This window comes from Bos indicus x Bos taurus, chromosome 4, assembly GCF_003369695.1.
Source record: "Bos indicus x Bos taurus breed Angus x Brahman F1 hybrid chromosome 4, Bos_hybrid_MaternalHap_v2.0, whole genome shotgun sequence".
Taxonomy (NCBI): domain Eukaryota; kingdom Metazoa; phylum Chordata; class Mammalia; order Artiodactyla; family Bovidae; genus Bos; species Bos indicus x Bos taurus.
The window spans coordinates 107,372,664-107,392,902 of record NC_040079.1 but is presented as its reverse complement, the minus strand read 5'-3'; the positions used below and the strand labels follow the sequence as shown (position 1 = coordinate 107,392,902).

Below are 20,239 nucleotides of genomic sequence, written 5' to 3'. Positions count from 1 at the left end.
TAGTTCTTCTTCACTTTCTGCCATAAGGGTGGTATCATCTGCATATCTGAGGTTATTGATATTTCTCCCGGCAATCTTGATTCCAGTTTGTGCTTCTTCCAGCCCATCATTTCTCATAGTGTACTCTGCATAGAAGTTAAATAAGCAGGGTGACAATATACAGCCTTGATGTACTCCTTTTCCTCTTTGGAACCAGTCTGTTGTTCCATGTCCAGTTCTAACTGTTTTTCCTCACCTGCTTACAGGTTTCTCAAGAGGCAGGTCTGGAGGTCTGGTATTCCCATCTCTTTCAGAATTTTCCACAGTTTATTGTGATCCACACAGTCAAAGGCTTTGGCATAGTCAATAAAGCAGAAATAGATGTTTTTCTGGAACTCTCTTGCTTTTTCCACGATCCAGCGGATGTTGGCAATTTGATCTCTGGTTCCTCTGCCTTTTCTAAATCCAGCTTGACATCTGGAAGTTCACGGTTCACGTATTGCTGAAGCCTGGCTTGGAGAATTTTGAGCATTACTTTACTAGCATGTGAGATGAGTGCAATTATGTGGTAGTTTGAGTATTCTTTGGCATTGCCCTTCTTTGGGATTGGAATGAAAACTGACCTTTTCCAGTCGTGTGGCCACTGCTGAGTTTTCCAAATTTGCTGGCATATTGAGTGCAGCACTTGCACAGCATCATCTTTCAGGATTTGAAAGAGCTCCACTGGAATTCCATCACCTCCAGTAGCTTTGTTCGTAGTGATGCTTCCTAAGGCCCACTTGACTTCACATTCCAGGATGTCTGGCTCTAGGTGAGTGATCACACCTTCATGATTATCTGGTTCATGAAGATCTTTTTTGTATATTTCTTCTGTGTATTCTTGCCACCTCTTCTTAATTTCTTCTGCTTCTGTTAGATCCATACCATTTCTGTCCTTTATTGAGCCCATCTTTGCATGAAGTGTTCCCTTGGTATCTCTAATTTTCTTGAAGAGATCTCTAGTCTTCCCCAGTCTATCATTTTCCTCTATTTCTTTGCATTGATTGCTGAGGAAGGCTTTCTTATCTCTCCTTGCTATTCTTTGGAACTCTGTATTCAAATGGGTATATCTTTCCTTTTCTCCTTTGCTTTTTGCTTCTCTTCTTTTCACAGCTATTTGTAAGGCCTCCCCAGACAGCCATTTTTCTTTTTTTCATTTCTTTTTCTTGGAGTTGGTCTTGATCCCTGTCTCCTGTAGAATGTCACGAACCTCCGTCCATAGTTCATCAGGCACTCTGTCTATCAGATCTAGTCCCTCAAATCTATTTCTCACTTCCAGTGTATATACACATACATACACTTATATACATATATAAAAATACATATACATTCTGTTATAAACGTATTAAATGCAGGAGTAAAGTTGAGTTATGTTGTGGTATTAATGTCATTTGAATCTTTGTTTAGCAATCATATAATTGAACCTATTAGCAGAAGTAGAGTGGCAGACATTAATGGAATAATTTCCAATCATCACTGCCAATAGTTTCCAGGACAGGTATGTTCCAGATCCAATTACTTTTTGTGTGTGTTATTAAAGTTTGTTTATCTAGGCATGCTATATTGTGATCCGTTCAATTGTCCATGTTTTCCAGAAGATACAGATTTTTTATAGTGTCTTATATTTGAAATACATATTTCACTTCTTCTACATTTGAATATATGAATCCTTGTTTATTCTTTAGGATTCAGCTCAGATAGTTCCCCTTCCATGAAATTATTCCCTTTCTCTGAACGATAAAAAAATTGCTTGGTATATTCTTTTGTCACATCAATTATCACATATGTGGTAGTTGTTTATTTTTATTTCTGTCTTCCTACTAAACTGTGAGCTTCTTGAGATTGTGCTTTCTTCTGTGTCTAGCATAATGTCTAGCATAGAGCTGGTACTGTATACATTTTTGATGCATGAATATATATGAATTAATGATTACCAAAACATATAAGGGAAGTGAAAGATCAAAAAGGCTATCTTAGATAAAGTCATAAACCTGACAATTTAAGAAAAACACTAGAAGGTTCTATGGAAGGGGCATAGGAAGCATATTTTATGAAAAGATAAATTTAAAAGATATGAACCCCATAGTCTAGAAGTGTTCCTTTTGATGCAGAAATGTTTATTTTGGTGGAGAAATGTGGTAAAGACCAACTGTGAATGGTACATGGCTATGAAAACATGTTGAAAGTCAGGAACAAAGACTATAAATGACATGATTTTGAGAAGTGTGTAGAATTAGGAACCACACTACATCTGTTTCCGTGTATCCAATATGTATTTCTGGTTTATAGATTACCATATATAGCATGTAAGAGCTGCCAGTTTTCCAGTAATATGAATGTAAACCACATCTGGACTAGCAGGGCCGGCTTTATAGACAATAGGCTTGATTTCTTCCATCTCTGACCTTCAGTCCTGCTTTCTACGTTTATTGTCACTTTTTATGTATATTTTTTAAAAAACTGCTCACTCTGAGATTTTAAGTTTTGGAGGACATGACAGAGTTTTGTCAGGCACAGTTTGAATACTTTATAACTATTGAATTTAGTTGAAAATGTCAGTTTTTATCATGTAAATTAATTTGGTTTGATGAATTATATATTTCTTTCTTTTAAATATTCTTCAATGTATTAAGTGAGGGATTATAAACCAAGTTCCAGTTACTTTTAAAATAAATCAAATATTTCAGCAGAAATAAGGACAATAAGTTCCTTATGGCTACATTTGAAGACCACATATAATGATCTTTTGAATGACTTAGGTCAGGAAGAAAGACGTACCAATATTCTATTTTTTCTGCAGATCTTCAGCAATATTTTGATAGTGATTTCATTAAAATGTTCAATGAGAATTTAATGTATATTTGCATACAAGTAAAATGAGAGATGACAAATGAGAGCTTAACACTGCCCGGTACAGTATAGAACAGAAGTCAGTTTCGGTGATTCTGTGTTTCCATATAATTCTAGTACCAGCACACTACAACACCAGGGCTTCCACAAGACAGGCATGAAATGGATTCCGCATGGGCATTTGCTCTAGCAGCATGCTCAAGATGCTTTACCTTAGTTTTATTGCTGCTAATATGGTATAGCCTGATTCTGTAAAAAGTGATAAATATTGATAACCATGTAATGATTAGCTGCTGGTTACTTTTGTCTCTCAAATTATTCAAAGTGGTACATTTTTAAATTAGTGAGTTACTTTTATTCTGATTCCATTTTCCTTTTCCTAACATTTCTATTGATTTGACGACAAAACAGTTGTTTAGAAGAAATTCTTCATACAAAATTTGTAACGTATGTAGTTTTGGATACTTAGCAGAATTTTTTTAAATTAAGAAAGCTGTCTTTTCTGGATTTTCATCTTATTGTTGACATCTTACTACAGGTCTTCAGCACATACTCCAATGAAGATTATGACAGGAGGAATGATGAAGTTGACCCCGTGGCTGCTTCGGCTGAGTATGAACTTGAAAAACGTGTAGAAAAGCTGGAACTTTTCCCAGTGGAACTAGAAAAAGGTATATGAGCTCTGCAATGTTAATGTTATGCTGGTATTCTAATAGCATAGAAATGACTTTATTTTTCCTAAGTATAGCCTTTTTTTCCCCCTAAGGATTGAAGAAAGTTTTCATTCTCATGGAAAGTTTTTTTTAAATTTCAAAAACAGTTTATATGAGTTCTATATAGATGATATATTGAAAGACTCCTCCCTTACCATCTCTCCTGAAACCCATCTACTTTAGTTGGCTGGATTTGTGACTAGGAGTAGGGAAGGGTGGATGAGGTCTGATGTTTTCCTGTATTCCTGCAAACCACTGGTGCATGTGAAGAGTCCAGGCAGAGTTGCTATAAGTGAGAGCTTGGGCTAGGTGGTTGTTTGGGGTTATTAAAGATACAAAAGTGGAAGTGCAAGTTGCTCAGTCACGCTCGACTCTTTGTGACCCGATGGAATTCTCCTGGCCAAAATACTGGAGTAGGTAACCGTTCCATTCTCCAGGGGATCCTCCCAACTGAGGCATCGAACCCAAGTCTCCTGGATTGCAGGAGGATTCTTTACCAGCTGAGCCACCAGGGAAGCCCATTAAAGATATAGGATCCTGATTGAAGATCTTGATTAAAGATACAGGATCTAAGCAAATAGATATTCTGCATTCTTGGATGGGAAGACTCAGTATAGGAAAGTCTCTCCTATATCTGATAGGTATCTTCGATCCTGATAAAGTAATATATAAATTTAATGCAATTCAAATAGAACTGTCATCAGTTACATTGGGAGAGGGGATAGCATAATACAGTACTAAATTTTACATGGAAAAATACAGACCTAAGAGAAGTATGGAAAAGAAAGTGAAAGAATTTAATTTCCCAAATATCTGAATGTAGTGTAAATCCTCGATAATCAGAACAAATTGTAATCATACAGCAGTTGATCATTGAAACAAATTACAAGGTCCAGAGAATGATGTTAGTGTGCATGAAAATTTAATAACTTGACATGTGAGATACTCTAGGAGTAACAGGGTACTTTACAAATTGTTCTGGCATAACTGAGCATCTATCTGAAAGAATGTTAAGTTGGGAAAACTTCATTTTCATTATATCATATAGAAAGCTAAACTACATGAATTAAATAATAAAATATTTAAAAAACAAAGATATTTTATGAAAACGTATATCTACATCTGGGCTTCTGGGAGGAAGGGCTTCACCGTTTGGAAAATCAGAAATTATAAAAGAAAGATGGTCCAATTCACTCATTCAAAATTTTAAACTTTTGAAGGCAATATTGTCAAACAAAGCCAACAGATAAGTGATATATTTAGGAGGGGAAATATTCATTATAGGTGACATGGAGTTAATAGCTATAATATTCTAAGAGTCTGTAAATTATCAGGATGAAAGAGACAGGCAAAACTCATTAGAAAAATTGGTACTTTACTTTAGAGGAAATTGAATGACCCACATTCCTATGAATACAAGCTCAAACCTCACTAGTTGTGAGGGGAATGCTGAACCAACATGAGATCTTTTTTCCTGGTAGAGAAAATAAGCTCTGAGCTCCAGAAGGTGGTGTCAGCATCTTTCTAACATAGCCTTTGAGTCTTTTCCATCTTTTCCTGGATGTTTTGCATACTTCGTGCTCTGCCTGTTCCTAGTAGAATATATACAGAGGAAGACACGGTGGCTGCTGGGTTCTTGATGGTGCAACCACAGAAATCAAAGCCTTCAAGCGTGTGGCTCTGGACTTCACCCATGCCTGCCATCTCAAAGAAGCTGTACAGGGATGAAATCAGTCAACTGATCTCTGGGTTGATTGTACTCTTCCTTTAGTTTTCTTTCAGTTATCGCCATGTCTTTCAGGTGGTCTGCACTGAGTTGAGAGTGGCTCAAGCCAACATACTGCTTTGCCCACAGTTGCATTTTCATCTTTGCAAGACTGAGTAATTTTCCAGTTAGAGCATCAAGAGGAGCTATGAAAGGAAGGGAGATGATTTTACTAAAACCTGAGTCCAGGGAGAGAAAACGGATTTAAAAACTAAGATATAATTTTCATGCAGGATATTTGTTGGTAGAAACCATTAAATGGCATAGTAGTACAGAGAATCCACATTTGAGAGGAGCCCTTTGAGTATACCGAGTATGGTAGCTTAACGTTGGCTTGATATGTGTTAATTCATAATGAACAAAAGCTCTGTAAATACAATGAATACGAATAAGAATCCCCCTAATACTTAATATTCACCAAAGATTTCATACAGGATATAAGCCCTGCACCATTATTCAATGTGGAAAAGTCTACAGCGATCATCTCTTAAACAACACAAGAGCAAACTCACTAAATGTAAACACTGGGAAGGCTTTTGGGCATTATTAATCCCTTCATAAATATAAACATTCACACTCTAGAGAAATCCTATGAATGTGATAAATATGTGCAATAATTCTGAATACAGCTGACTTTTATACACATAAGAGAATTTATGTAACAGAAGCAACTGTATACATGTAACCAATGAGGAAGAGCTTTTAGCACAGATCTGACCTTCTTAGGCATAAGAAACCTCATTCTAGGGAGAAACTGTAAAGCTATAGCGAATGTAGGAAAGTTTTAGAACGAGAATGCCTCTTAATGAATATGAATACCTATACCAGGGAAACAATTAGAATGTAATAAATGTGGAAAATGATGTGTGCAAATATTCTAAATGTAAGGAGTGAAGGAAAGTCCCCAGTGATCACTCATTTAGTCAACAGTTCTCACAGCAGAGAGGTACCTATGCCTAAAATTAATGTGGATGTGCCTTCAGCTGGAGATCAAACTCTGTACTAGCTTTCTTTAGCATACAACTGAGCAAAGACATCACACTTTTGCTAAATGACATATTTTTAAACATATGTAGACTAAAAATTTGTCATATGTCTTATCTCCCCAACTAAGCCAAATCTTTTTAAGACATAACTGCCTTATAGGCGACCTCAGTAACAGCCACTCAGACGTTTCTAATGTTTTTTCCCCACGCCTTTTTAGGCGCCTTAAGTGCATTCTGCACTGGTGCAGTGGTGGCAGTGCGATGCCACCCCATTTCAAAATGGACCAGTAAGACCAGCACACGCAGGAATGCAGGGGGACAGGCCTCGCCCGACTGTGACGGGAATGTGAACTGGCACAGTCTTTACACAGGGTAATTTGGCAACACGGAGCAAAAGCCTCCTATCCTTTAAACACAAATTCAACTCCCAGGAATTTATCCTTAGAAAATATTTTCCAAGTGGGTAAACAATCTGTAGCAGCCCAGGGCTAGCCCAAGCACAAATGTGCATCCATACTAGGCTACCCACGCAATACTATCCATGCAAGACCACGCACTGAGAAAAAACATACAGGTGTGTGTGTCGAGGCCAATCGTGGATGGCCTGTGCCTGGCCTGTGGATGCCAGCTAAGGAGTTTAGCCACTGGTGCGCCAGGCAGGGCTTCAGAGGTTCTGAGTGGGAGAGCGACGTGAGTCTTCGCGAGGATTAATCTGGCAAGTGTGGAGGACAACCTGGAGGTGTGGGGACAGGCAGGGAGGAGCCTGGTGCCAAGCCACAGGAGCTGCCCCTGGGCTTAGGTGGCCTGGCAGAGAGCAGGGTGCTGGGCGGGGGGCACCTTGGAGGCAGCGGGCCTGAAGCTCGGGAGAGGGGCCTCGGGGAGGGGAGCCATATAGTGTAGACAGGGTGAGTGTCTGGTCTGGGGGTAGTATTAGACAGCATTTAGATATGCCACTCCAGTACTCTTGCCTGGAAAATCCCATGGGCGGAGGAGCCTGGTGGGCTGCAGTCCATGGGGTCGCTAAGAGTCAAACACGACTGAGCGACTTCACTTTCACTTTTCACTTTCATGCATTGGAGAAGGAAATGGCAACCCACTACAGTATTCTTGCCTGGAGAATCCCAGGGATGGGGGAGCCTGGTGGGCTGCCGTGTCTGGGGTTGCACAGAGTCAGACATGACTGAAGCAACTTAGCAGCAGCAGCAGCAGCAGACTAAAAATGTAGGATTATGAATTGTACTTAGAAATACTTAAAGCAGAAGCTAGTAATAAGTAATAATCAATGAGATGAACCCTATTCAAAAAATTACTAGCTGAAAATACTTAGCAAATTAAAGGTTATTGCTAAAGAGTCTTTTAAAAGCATGAAACATTCTATTGAGAGCATGAGCCAGTTTATTTTTTTTAATCAATCCAACACTGTTGATTATTAGTTCATATCTATTTTTATACAGCTAATGCACCATTATTATAAAGACTTTGAGGCTATCGGAAAACAACTTTGAATGTTAACCAAAAAATGTGGAATGCAACTAGTGTATCTTTTATTTCATTAATGTTAAAATATATGTGTTCACAGAAAGGAAAATTGTATCTGAATTAAAAAATGTGATTGTCAATATTGTTCAAAGGTCCAATAAAATGAAAACAGAAGTGAATGCCTGTTTATAGAGAAATGCTTGGATAAATTATGACACCTTCTCACCATGAACTGTTATGATATTAGTGATTTAAGGCTATATAAGTTGATATCTTATCATTGGATCAGAAAAATAAGCTGCAGAGAGAAGTAGGTATAATATGATCTTGTTTGTGTAAAGGAAATAAGAAGGAAAATTAAACACTATATAATATGTATATTCAATTATATGTACATATATGTGTATATTTTATCTGATCATATGTTATATGCTTGTATAGTAGAACAGAGGAAAATATTGAGAGATACTTACCATCTTATTAACATGAATGGGCACGTGGCCCAAGTTAAAAGAGAAAAAGAAGACCACATAAATAGATGGGAAATTCCAGATGTATTATAATCACAGTAATTTAAAATTATATACTCAAACATACATATATGTGTGAGTATGTATGCTCTGTGCTTAAAAATACTGTATTATTTAGTTAGGCTGTGTTTTCAGATAGATTGATTGCTCGATAATCAAGTTATTACCTTTTCCAGGGATCACAATGAATAGCCAACTGCAATAGTGAAAATAAACTAACGAGCCTTTTAAGGGATCTTATTTAATGTCCTTGCTCCCCAGCATAGGATAAAATTCTGTCAAAGCAAATATGTCAGTATAGTTCACAAAGAACAAAATTAAAAGCAGCAAATAGATCTCAGAAGCTAATTATGGATGAGTGTAAAATTAAGGTTGTTCACTTTTTTCCTTTTTCATAGATGAGGATGGACTTGGCATAAGTATTATTGGAATGGGTGTTGGAGCAGATGCAGGCCTTGAAAAGCTGGGGATATTTGTCAAGACAGTGACAGAAGGCGGTGCTGCTCAGCGAGACGGCAGGTAAACCAGCTACTGTTAACATCTAAAATCTTCTGGGAAATGTTTCTGGGAATTTCTTTCATTGGTAGCTTTCTTTTGATTTTTTAGAACAGAATTTCAGAGTGTGTCTCAGATGTGGAAAATGTTAAGACATTTGAATTACTTTCTGATTTGTAGTCAGAATATATTTCTTTAATGTATATTAGATAAATAGGTGGATGGGTCTGTTATCTATTATCTGTCTTCCTTTGTATATATCCATTCATCTGTCTAGCTCATGGATAGTGATCAGAAACATGGTATATATCATTTGACAATATGTACTATGGAGATCAGCATATAGTTTCACTTGAGACATATCAAGACAAATGATAGTAGTTCTGGCTGTTCTGAAAATGACAGTGGTAGGAGAGAGAATAGGAACTTGGATCCTGCAATGATGGTGATTGTGGAGATCAATGTCTCTCAAAATGTGTTGTCTAAAAACATAGGTTCTTGAGTGCCATCTAGACCTGTGGAATCTCTCAGAGAGGGTTAAACATCCTCTTGGGATAATTGGATACACACCAGAGCCTCAGATGTTCATATTTTATGTCCGAGCTTTCATCATCTTGAGCTATAAGTATCTTAAAAGATTTTGATTAATCCTTATCTAGCTACTGATGCAACAAATTGGGGATGATACAGAGGATTGGCAGTAGAAATAAAAGTAGACTAAAAAATATGAGTGCCAAAATCAATGAAATCTAATTTTATTTTTTTCAGAAAGTTAAATACTAACGACTGGCTTTGATTTTTTTCAGGTTTAAGTTTGTATTACTTTTACGGTCTTATCTAGAAATAATAAACCATGTTGAAAATCATTTGTGAATCTCCAGTGAAACCAATAGTAGTAATATTTCTTTTATAATTCTAAGAACATACTGATATCCGAAGATGTTTCCCAAGAGGAACTACTTTATTTAAATAGAGGACTGATAAATAAAACTGATTTATGTAAATAGAAAGCCACACCTTCAGAGGAACTAAATTGATTTGTTTAAATAGGAAGCCACACCTTCATTATCATCTCTTTCTATGTGGTTAGGGATCACATCTTACCAGAGTAACCTTATTTGTATTCCCATAACACGTTCGAGAAGACTCTTGAGAGTCCTTTGGACTGCAAGGAGATCCAACCAGACCATCCTAAGGGAGATCAGTCCTGGGTGTTCATTGGTAGGATTGATTTTGAAGCTGAAACTCCAATATTTTGGCCACCTGATGCAAAGATCTGACTGATTTGAAAAGACCCTGATGCTGGGAAAGATTGAGGGCAGGAGGAGAAGGGGACAACAGAGGACGAGATGGTTGGATGGCATCACTGACTCAAAGGACATGGGTTTGAGTGAACTCCAGGAGTTGGTGATGGACAGGGAGGCCTGGCGTGCTGTGGTTCATGGGGTCGCAAAGAGTCGGACACTACTGAGCGACTGAACTGAACTGATCTGAACACTTGAACAAAAAAGGTCTGAAATGAATGTTTTGAGTGAATCTTCAGCTGACTAGGTGTTATATTTAAAACAAAGAAAGTGGGGTATTAATATTTTGTGTTTAAAAGTAATTTATTGTCTTACCGAAGGAAATAACTTCTTTGCTCTGTCAATGGATTCTATAATTGTTGTTGTTCAGTTGCTAAGTCGTGTCCGACTCTTTTACAATCTCATGGACTGCAGCATGCCAGGCTTCCCTGTAAAATAAGATATTCCTATAAAAGATTGTATTTTGTGATGATAGTAGTATTTCCTAAGTGGCACCCCACTCCAGTCCTCTTGCCTGGAAAATCCCATGGATGGAGGAGCCTGGTGGGCTGCAGTCCTCGGGGTCGCTAGGAGTCAGACACGACTGAGCGACTTCACTTTGACTTTTCACTTTCGTGCATTGGAGAAGGAAATAGCAACCCACTCCAGTGTTCTTGCCTGGAGAATCCCAGGGACAGGGGAGCCTGGTGGGCTGCCGTCTATGGGGTCCCACAGAGTCGGACACGACTGAAGCGACTTAGCAGCAACAGTAGTATTTCCTATTATTAATTTAGAACCTTTCTTCCAAGAGAGTTAAAATTTGTTTGCCAAAATCTGCATCATTTTTCTTTGTTTCGTGAGAAATATAAATCGTTCTAAAGTGACAGGGAATAATTCTTATAGTTAATATTAAAACACTATTAATTATCAATCACCTCTCTTAAGTAAATAGGCCCCAAAGCCAAACAGAAACACCAATTGATTTAAAGCCAAAAATGTAGAAAATTTGAGGTCTTGTCTTGTGGCCCAGTGGGTAAAACTCCACCCTTCCAGTGCGGCGTAGCTTCAGCCCCAGGGGGGGCGCTAGGATCCTACATGCCGAGCGACCAAAAATAAATACATTAAGTACTCTTGTTCTCCAAAAAACACCATTAAAATAGTGAAAAGGCAATTCACTGAAAAAAAAAAGAAAATTTCTTATTAACCAGTTAGTCAGTTCCTGTTTTCTAAACTCGGAACTATTTGTTTTTGTATCACTCATTTTTAAAATTAGGTTTCTTTTATGTTAACCTGTTTACTGATGTTTTCTCCTGTGTAGTTTTAATTACATTGATATGAGAACTTTGCTTTACCCATCCCAGTGTGCATTTCCTCAGACCTTCTAAATGAATATTTACCTAGTACAGTAATCCTGCTGTTGTTATAATACTTAATCAATGTCTCAGTGAATATATTAAAAAAGACAACTGGAGGTAATGAAATGAGAATCTTTGGGATCATGTGACCTATATATATATATACACACATATATGTGTATATACATATATTTGAAAATAAGTGGTCACATTATGGCAGTGTTCACATCTTTTAAATTATTATACTTATTTCCACCATTAAAGGTATACTCATTTGCATAGCATTTATAATTTACTATTCAAAAGTTATCAGTGTAAAAAAAATACAAAAGGAACATTTTGGTTGCTATCCAGTCAATACATGTATACTTACTGATATAGAAATATATTGTATACTTACTGATATAGAAAGTTATTTGTACTTACTGATATAGAAATATATTGTATTAAGGATTTACAAAACAGTATAATGAGTATAATGCGGTTCTTATGCAGATATGTTTTCCATTCTTTTCATCCCTCTCCCACCTCACTCCCATCTCTCTCTCTTTTTCCTCTTTCTCTCAAGAAACTTAGAATTAATATACATCAAAGGGTTGAATGGCTCTAGTCTATGTTTCTATTTCAGCAAATATGGAATATTTAATCTTTCTATAGAGAATATGTAATAATACTTCATATAGTTTAAACTGCAACTAAAATAATCACCATGTGGCCATGCGAAAGTTACCCTTCAGAACTCAGTTGTGGACAAAATTAAAGTTCCAGGTTAGATGTTCCTTTTACCTTTAAAAGACTGTACTATAGCTTTCTAGCTTGCTGTATTATAGCTTTATAGCTTATAGCTTTCTAACTTCTTGATAACTCTTCCTTAAGAAAATGATTTCAGTGTTGTCTCAAATTTGGTCAATCTTCTTTCAAGGTGTGTCAAATAAACAGATATATAGAGAAAATACTTTTCTCCCTCCTCTTCCCTTACCACCCCTGATACAATAAACGTTTTTTATTGTGATGTTTTTACCCTTCCAAATGTCTCAGAAACTAATCACAGATAGTTTTGAGTAGTTTTAAAAATTTACCATGGATATATATCTCCTGAGTATCTAGTATAGTTAAAAAGTTTTGGGTCTCCCTTACTATTCGATATTATATCTTAACATTCTGAATTTGTCTTCATGTCTGTCTGTATCATTTCATATGACACCTGAAATGTTGGAGGTGCTCATTAAATATTTGTTGAATAAGTGAATATACCTGTGTTTCAGTTGCTTTCAAAACATTTATTCTTGAGACCTAACATTTTCTTTTTCTGTTCTTTCCTCTCTCTTTTATTGTGCTACTTTGCCTTATAATTTAGAGGGTAACTTGTAGTTTAACTGAGTGGCATGATAGCCATTTACACTTTGTTTGTTCTAAATTTTTATTAAAATACTATTCAGTTCAGTTCAGTCACTCAGTCGTGTCTGACTCTTTGTGACCCCATGAATCGCAGCATGCCAGGCCTCCCTGTCCGTCACCATCTCCCGGAGTTCACTCAAACTCACATCCATCGAGTCGGTGATGCCATCCAGCCCTCTCATCCTCTGTCGTCCCCTTTTCCGCCTGCCCCCAATCCGTCCCAGCATCAGAGTCTTTTCCAATGAGTCAACTCTTCACATGAGGTGGCCAAAGTACTGGAGTTTCAGCTTTAGCATCATTCCTTCCAAAGAACACCCGGGGTAGATCTCCTCTAGAATGGACTGGTTGGATCTCCTTGCAGTCCAAGGGACTCTCAAGAGTCTTCTCCAACACCACAGTTCAAAAGCATCAATTCTTTGGCGCTCAGCTTTCTTCACAGTCCAACTCTCACATCCATACATGACCACTGGAAAAACCATAGCCTTGACTAGGTGGACCTTTGTTGACAAAGTAATGTCTCTGCTTTTGAATATGCTGTCTAGGTTGGTCATAACTTTCCTTCCAAAGAGTAAGCATCTTTTAATTTCATGGGTGCAATCACCATCTGCAGTGATTTTGGAGCCCCAAAAGATAAGGTCTGACACTGATTTTACTGTTTCCCCATCTATTTGCCATGAAGTGATGGGACCGGATGCCATGATCTTAGTTTTCTGAATGTTGAGCTTTAAGCCAACTTTTTCACTCTCCAGTTTCACTTTCATCAAGAGGCTTTTTAGTTCCTCTTCACTTTCTGCCATAAGGGTGGTATCATCTGCATATCTGAGGTTATTGCTATTTCTCCTGGCAATCTTGATTCCAGCTTGTGCTTCTTCCAGCCCAAGTGTTTCTCATACTAAGTTATTAACCATTAATTTTTGCTGCAATAATGTTATGAATATACACAGGACACGTTAACAAAGTGGCCAGTTTGTAAAGCCACCTTCCTGTAAATTGCATTCCAGTAGACAGTATTTCCAGGGATAAACAGGTATTTCCTCTGCTATTCTGGAAGAATTTTGGAAAGCATATGTTATCTGTAAGCTTTCTACTCTCGGATGGTCTGATGAGGAGAAACTGTCCAATTAATTTTTACTATCATGACTCATCCCTTCTTTTCTGCTATTTTAATTATGAGCCAAGATTTGAAAGAGATTATCAGTTACTACTTTATAAAGTTGCATCTAAAAGTTGCCGTCTCTCAAGGTAAAAAATTCAAGCAAAGTGGGTATCAGATGCCAAAAAACTTTTCCCTACCAGGTAAGCACTTACATAGTAAATGCGCTGCATGTTCACAACCTTCTGGGTTGTAGGGTCAGTCCACGGTTGCAGTCACCCCAAGCCAGTGCCCTTTTTTGTAACTAGTATTATTTATTCCCTCACCCATGTTCAATCATTTATTATCTCTCCTCTTTCTTCTGCTCATTTTTATAGTTTCTTGAGTTTGTCTCCACATTATCACCATACAACTTACCTCTAAAAAGGTATATTGAAATGCCCTTCAAAGAAATAGCAAAATCTGTGGCACTTCCCTCCCTCTCTCCCTCTTTTCTAATTTAAAGGTGGCTTTAATTTTCTTGTTTTAATTGTGTATCAGATTTTTAGATCCTTTCTTTAATGAATATCACTTTGAAATGTGAAAAAAATTTAAATCAATACCCTTTTAATGAAAATAATAATCAAATAATATTGAGCTCTCTTTATCTCCTTAATGCTCTCTGTATTAAGGCAGACAGGAAGAATTATGTAGGATCAGAGACCTGCGTTTTAATTGTGAGATGCCTCTTTCTTACACTGGTCTCTGAATTTGGAGAGCAAATCCAGCCACATACCTGTTGCCACTCTTGGTGTTGCCGGAGTGCTTTACAGCTCTACTGTCTTCTGTTTCCAGCGTTCTTTATTCCTTTGTGAAATATGTATTTCCACTTAGTATCACTTTTCTTCTGCCTGCGGGATGTCCTTTACCATTTTATCACCAGATCTGCTGGTGATGAATTCTTTCAGCTTTGTATATCTGAATAAGCCTTTGTTTCACCTTTGATTTTTTAAAATATGTTTTCTCTGTGTATAGGATTCTAGGTTGACAGGCATTTTTTGTCCGTTTATAGCTTTTTCCAGATGTATTTTCTCATTTTAGGTTCTTGGGTGTGCATGAACATAAGGATGCCTACACAGATGAATTAAGACAATTAGGAATTGCTATAATATAAATAATAAATATTGTTTATTTTATGCTTAAATTTATAATATTTGATAAGCATTGTGAAATTTGTTGTAAAACAAGAGCGCAAAACCATTTGTATGAATTAACTGTCCTTTACATTTTGAGAAAATGTCTTGTTGGCTTTGGGTTATCAGTTATAGATTCTTGAGTCCAGAACCTTTAGTCTAGTTATTTTATGGTTATTCACATTTGCATCTTTAATAAAGAACAAGTGACTATAATCCTTCAGTTCAGTTCAGTTCAGTCGCTCAGTTGTGTCCAACTCTTTGTGACCCCATGAACCGCAGCACGCCAGGCCTCCCTGTCCATCACCAACTCCCAGAGTTCACCCAAACCCATGTTTATCGAGTCAGTGATGCCATCCAGCCATCTCATCCTCTGTTGTCCCTTTTTCCTCCTGCCCTCAATCTTTCCCAGCATCAGGGTCTTTTCAAATGAATCAGCTCTTCACATCAGGTGGCCAAAGTACTGGAGTTTCAGCTTTAGCATCACTCCTTCCAATGAACACTCAGGACTGATCTCCTTTAGAATGGACTGGTTGTTTCTCCTTGCAGTCCAAGGGACTCTCAAGAGTCTTCTCCAACACCACAGTTCAAAAGCATCAATTCTTCGACACTCAGCTTTCTTCATATTCCAACTCTCACATCCATACATGACCACTGGAAAAACCATAGCCTTGACTAGACGGACCTTTGTTGGCAAAGTAATGTCTCTGCTTTTTAATATGCTGTCTAGGTTGGTCATAACTTTCCTTCCAAGGAGTAAGCGTCTGTTAATTTCATGGCTGCAGTCACCATCTGCAGTGATTTTGGAGCCCAGAAAAAATAAAGTCAGCCACTGTTTCCCCATCTATTTGCCATGAAGTGATGGGACCGGATGCCATGATCTTAGTTTTCTGAATGTTGGACTTTAAGCCAACCTTTTCACTCTCCTCTTTCACTTTCATCAGGAGGCTCTTTAGTTCTTCACTTTCTGCCATAAGGGTGGTGTCATTTGCATATCTGAGATTATTGATATTTCTCCGGGCAATCTTGATTCCAGCTTGTGCTTCCTCCAGCCCAGCTTCTAAAGCAAAACTTTTTAGACTATTTCTACAGTCACTGTAAAATGCCATCATCACTTGTCAAATAAGCATGTGCTAATTTTAGAGACGGAGAAGGCAATGGCACCCCACTCCAGTACTCTTGCCTGGAGAATCCCATAGACAGAGGAGCCTGGTAGGCTGCAGTCCATGGGGTCGCTAGGAGTCGGACACGACTGAAGCGACTTAGCAGCAGCAGCAATTTTAGAGAACGTTTTAAAGTTATAAATGTAATACATGTTTATGGTTAAAAATTTGGAAAGTATAGAAAGTGTAAAGAAGAAAATAAAAATCTCATGTAATCCCACAATGTTGAGTTGACCACGCTTAAAATCTTGCTGGCAAATTTCCTTCCATAGTTTTTTATGTGGATATGCCTAAGTTTACTTTCTTACAGAATTAAGAGCAATTGAACATATAGCTTTATGCATTTTTCATACATTTTATTCATCAAGACAATATTTGTTGAGTGCTTATTATATGTCAGGCAGTGTGCTATGTTCTTTATATTTTGTACCTTTTTAATCTCACTAATAGCTTTGATTAAATACATGAAATTACTGTTATTTCTGTTTTATATATAAGAAAGCAATGGCTCCTCTTATATAGTCATAGCAAGTAAGTGGCAGAGCCTAGCTGTGAACTTAGGATATCTTATTCCAGAGCCTGTGCTCAAATAGTATATCACATATTAAATACTTTTTCTACAGCAGACTTTAAAGACATATTATGCCATAGTATTATATATGTAAGTGAAAGTGAAGTCGCTCAATCGTGTCCGACTCTTTGTGACCCCATGGACTATAGCCTACCGGGCTCCTCTGTCCATGGGATTTTCCAGGCAAGAGTAGTGAAGTGGGTTACCATTTCCTTCTCCAGAGGATCTTCCCAACCCAGGGATCGAACCTGGGTCTCCTGCATTGCAGGCAGACGCCTTACTCTCTGAGCCACCAGCAAAGTCCTTGTATATGTAAACCATTTACATACTGCTGTTGTTTAGTCACTAAGCTGTGTCTGACACTTGCAACCCGATGGACTGTGACCCACCAGGCTCTTCTGTCCATGAAATTCACCAGACAAGAATACTGGAGTGGATTACCATTTCTTTTTCCAGGGGATCTTCCTGACCCAGGGATTGAACCCCAGTCTCCTGCATTACAGACAGATTCTTTACCACCTGAACCACGAGGGAAGCCCACATATTGTTATAGTAGTGTATTATTTCAAGGTGTTGATCAGGTTAGCATTTTTATGTAAAAATCATTGTGAATGTCTCTGAAATTTTTTGAAAGTACTTCCTTGAAGCAGAGTTACTATGTCAAAGTGAATTGCACTTTAAATGTTGCAGAAATACGTTGATAACCTGCCTTTAAGAAAGGTTGTTCAATATATGCTCCCCAGCAGTGTCAAAGAGTAGTGTGTGTGTGTGTGTGTGTGTGTGTGTGCTTTAGTCATATCTGACCCTTTGTGATCCCTGTGGACTGTGCCCTCCAGGCTCCTCTGTCCATGGGATTCTCCAGGTGAGAATACTGCAGCGGGTTGCCATTTCCTACTCCAGGGGATCTTCCCGATCCAGGAATTGACCCCGCGTCTTGTGCATCTCCTGCATTGGAAGGCAGGTTCTTTACCGCTACACCACCTAGCAAGCCCCTAGAGAAGTCTCCTGCACCCTCATTAAGACTGAATATTGTGTCATAAAATTTTGAAGAACTTGATACTTTCTTGTTTTTAAGTTGTTTACTTAAAACAATTTATATTTCTTTCTTTTTCTAGAAACTATTTTCAGTGTGCTTTTTTCCTGTTGCCTTTTTTACTACTGTGTTATCATCTGTTCTATTAGTGCTAATTTCTACAAATAAGTGGTCTATGTCGCTGATTCGACTTCTTAACTATAGTGAACTTTCTCCTGTTTTCCCACTCTGATAACAAAAAATGATCAAATATAATAGAATTAAAGTGAAAATTTAAACAACACTGTAAAATTCTGTATTTAGTTTCTAGCCTTAATATTCTATCAAATTTATTGCTTTAAAATTATTTACTTCCTTTTTGAGACATCCAAGTAACATTTCTTAGGCCTTATCTTAAACTTCTCAGTGTCATTATAGTCATTCATTTCAATGAGATCCATGTCCCTTTCCTTGATTTTTGTTTGTTTGTTTTTATTGGTGTGTGTGTTTGTGTGTGTGTGCATGTGTGTGTGAGACACAGAGAGAGAGAGAAGGAGAGGGAAAGAGACTTTCCAGGTTCTCCTTCAGTATAGATCCTCCTGTTTTCACCCTGCATTGAAAGAATGCTTCTCTTCCAAGGGGAGCATCTTGAACTCATTTTTGTATTCAAGTCATTTTTTTAAATGACTCTATATAAATTACTCCCAAATTTGTATCCCAGTCTTGGTACATGTAGAACTTACTCATTTATTTCACATGTGTCTTATGATTATCTAAACTTTATCATAAAAGAAGTTGAATTTCTCTTTTCTTTGATCCAAACATGCTGTTTTCTATGTTTATTCTGTTTTTTGTGGCTTTAGATGTAAACTTCCTATTCATATTTTGTTTTTTCATTTTGCCCCATTAATATCTTACTGTCTTGTATATATATATATATTTTTTTTTAGAATGTCCCTCATATTCTTCTTTTTTCCCACTGTTTTAATTTATTAATTGAAGGAAAATTGCTTTACAGAATTTTGTTGTTTTCTGTGAAACCTCAACATGAATCAGCCATCAGTTCAGTTCAGTCGCTCAGTTGTGTCCGACTCTTTGCGACCCATGAATCACAGCATGCCAGACCTCCCTGTCCATCACCAACTCCCGGAGTTCACTCAAACTCACGTCCATCGAGTCGGTCATAGGTATACACATATCCCCTTCCTTTTGAACCTCCCTCCCATCTCCCTCGCCATCCCACCACTTTAGGTTGATACGGAGCCCTTGTTTGAGTTTCCTGAAAGTGATATCACTCAGTCCTATCAGACTCTTTGTGACCCCATGGACTGTAGCCTACCAGGCTCCTCCCTCCATGGGATTCTCCAGGCAAGAGTACTGGAGTGGGTTGCCATTTCCTTCTCCAGGGGATCTTCCTGACCCAGGGATCGAACCCGAGTCTCCTGAATTCCAGACAGACGCTTTAACCTCTGAGCCATAGAGCAAATTCCTGTTGGCCATCTATTTTGCTGCTGCTACTGCTGCTAAGTCACTTCAGTCGTGTCCGACTCTGTGCAACCCCAGAGATGGCAGCCCACCCGTCCCAGTGATTCTCCAGGCAAGAACACTGGAGTGGGTTGCCATTTCCTTCTCCAATGCATGAAAGTGAAAAGTGAAAGTGAAGTCGCGCAGTCGTGTCCGACTCTTAGCGACCCCATGGACTGCAGCCTACCAGGCTCCTCTGTCCGTGGGATTTTCCAGGCAGGAGTACTGGAGTGGGATGCCATTGCCTTCTCCAGTCTATTTTACATGTGGTAATGTAAGTTTCCATGTTACTCTTTCCATACATCTCACCCTCTCCTCCCCTCTCCCCACGTGCATAAGTCTATTCTCTATGTCTGTTTCTCCACTGGTTGCCCTGTAAATAAATTCTTCAGTACCATTTTGGTAGATTCCATATATATGTGTTATTAGAACTGACACAAATGCATTTCATTTTATGGCTAATATTCCATTGTGTATATTGTGTCCGTTGTATATGTACCACTTCTTTATACATTCTTTAACTTCTTTATCCATTCATCTGTCGATGGATATCTAGGTTGCTTCCATGTTCTAGCTATTGTCAATAGTGCTACAATGAACAGTGGGATACATGTATCTTTTTCAACCTTGGTTTCCTCAGGGTATATACATAAGAGTGGGATTGCTGGGTTGTATAGTGGTTTTATTCCTAGTTTTTTAAAGAATCTCCATACCGTCTTCCATAGAGGCTGTATCAATGTACATTCCCACCAACAGTGCAAGAGCATTCCCTTTGTTCCACATCCTCTCCAGCATTATTGTTTGTAGACTTTTTGATGATGGCCATTCTGAC

General features: G+C 38.0%; 1 protein-coding gene across 11 annotated transcripts in view; it reads left to right on the top strand.

Annotated features, from left to right (window-relative positions):
- PPP1R9A (protein phosphatase 1 regulatory subunit 9A) overlaps positions 1-20,239 on the top strand; it is a 347,199-nt gene that overhangs the window by 180,089 nt on the left and 146,871 nt on the right. For all 11 annotated transcript variants that reach the window (XM_027540128.1, XM_027540136.1, XM_027540135.1 and 8 more), the window contains exons 3-4: positions 3,407-3,539; positions 8,740-8,860. In XM_027540128.1, the coding sequence (XP_027395929.1) occupies positions 3,407-3,539; positions 8,740-8,860 (254 nt within the window). The remainder of the gene's footprint in view (positions 1-3,406; positions 3,540-8,739; positions 8,861-20,239) is intronic.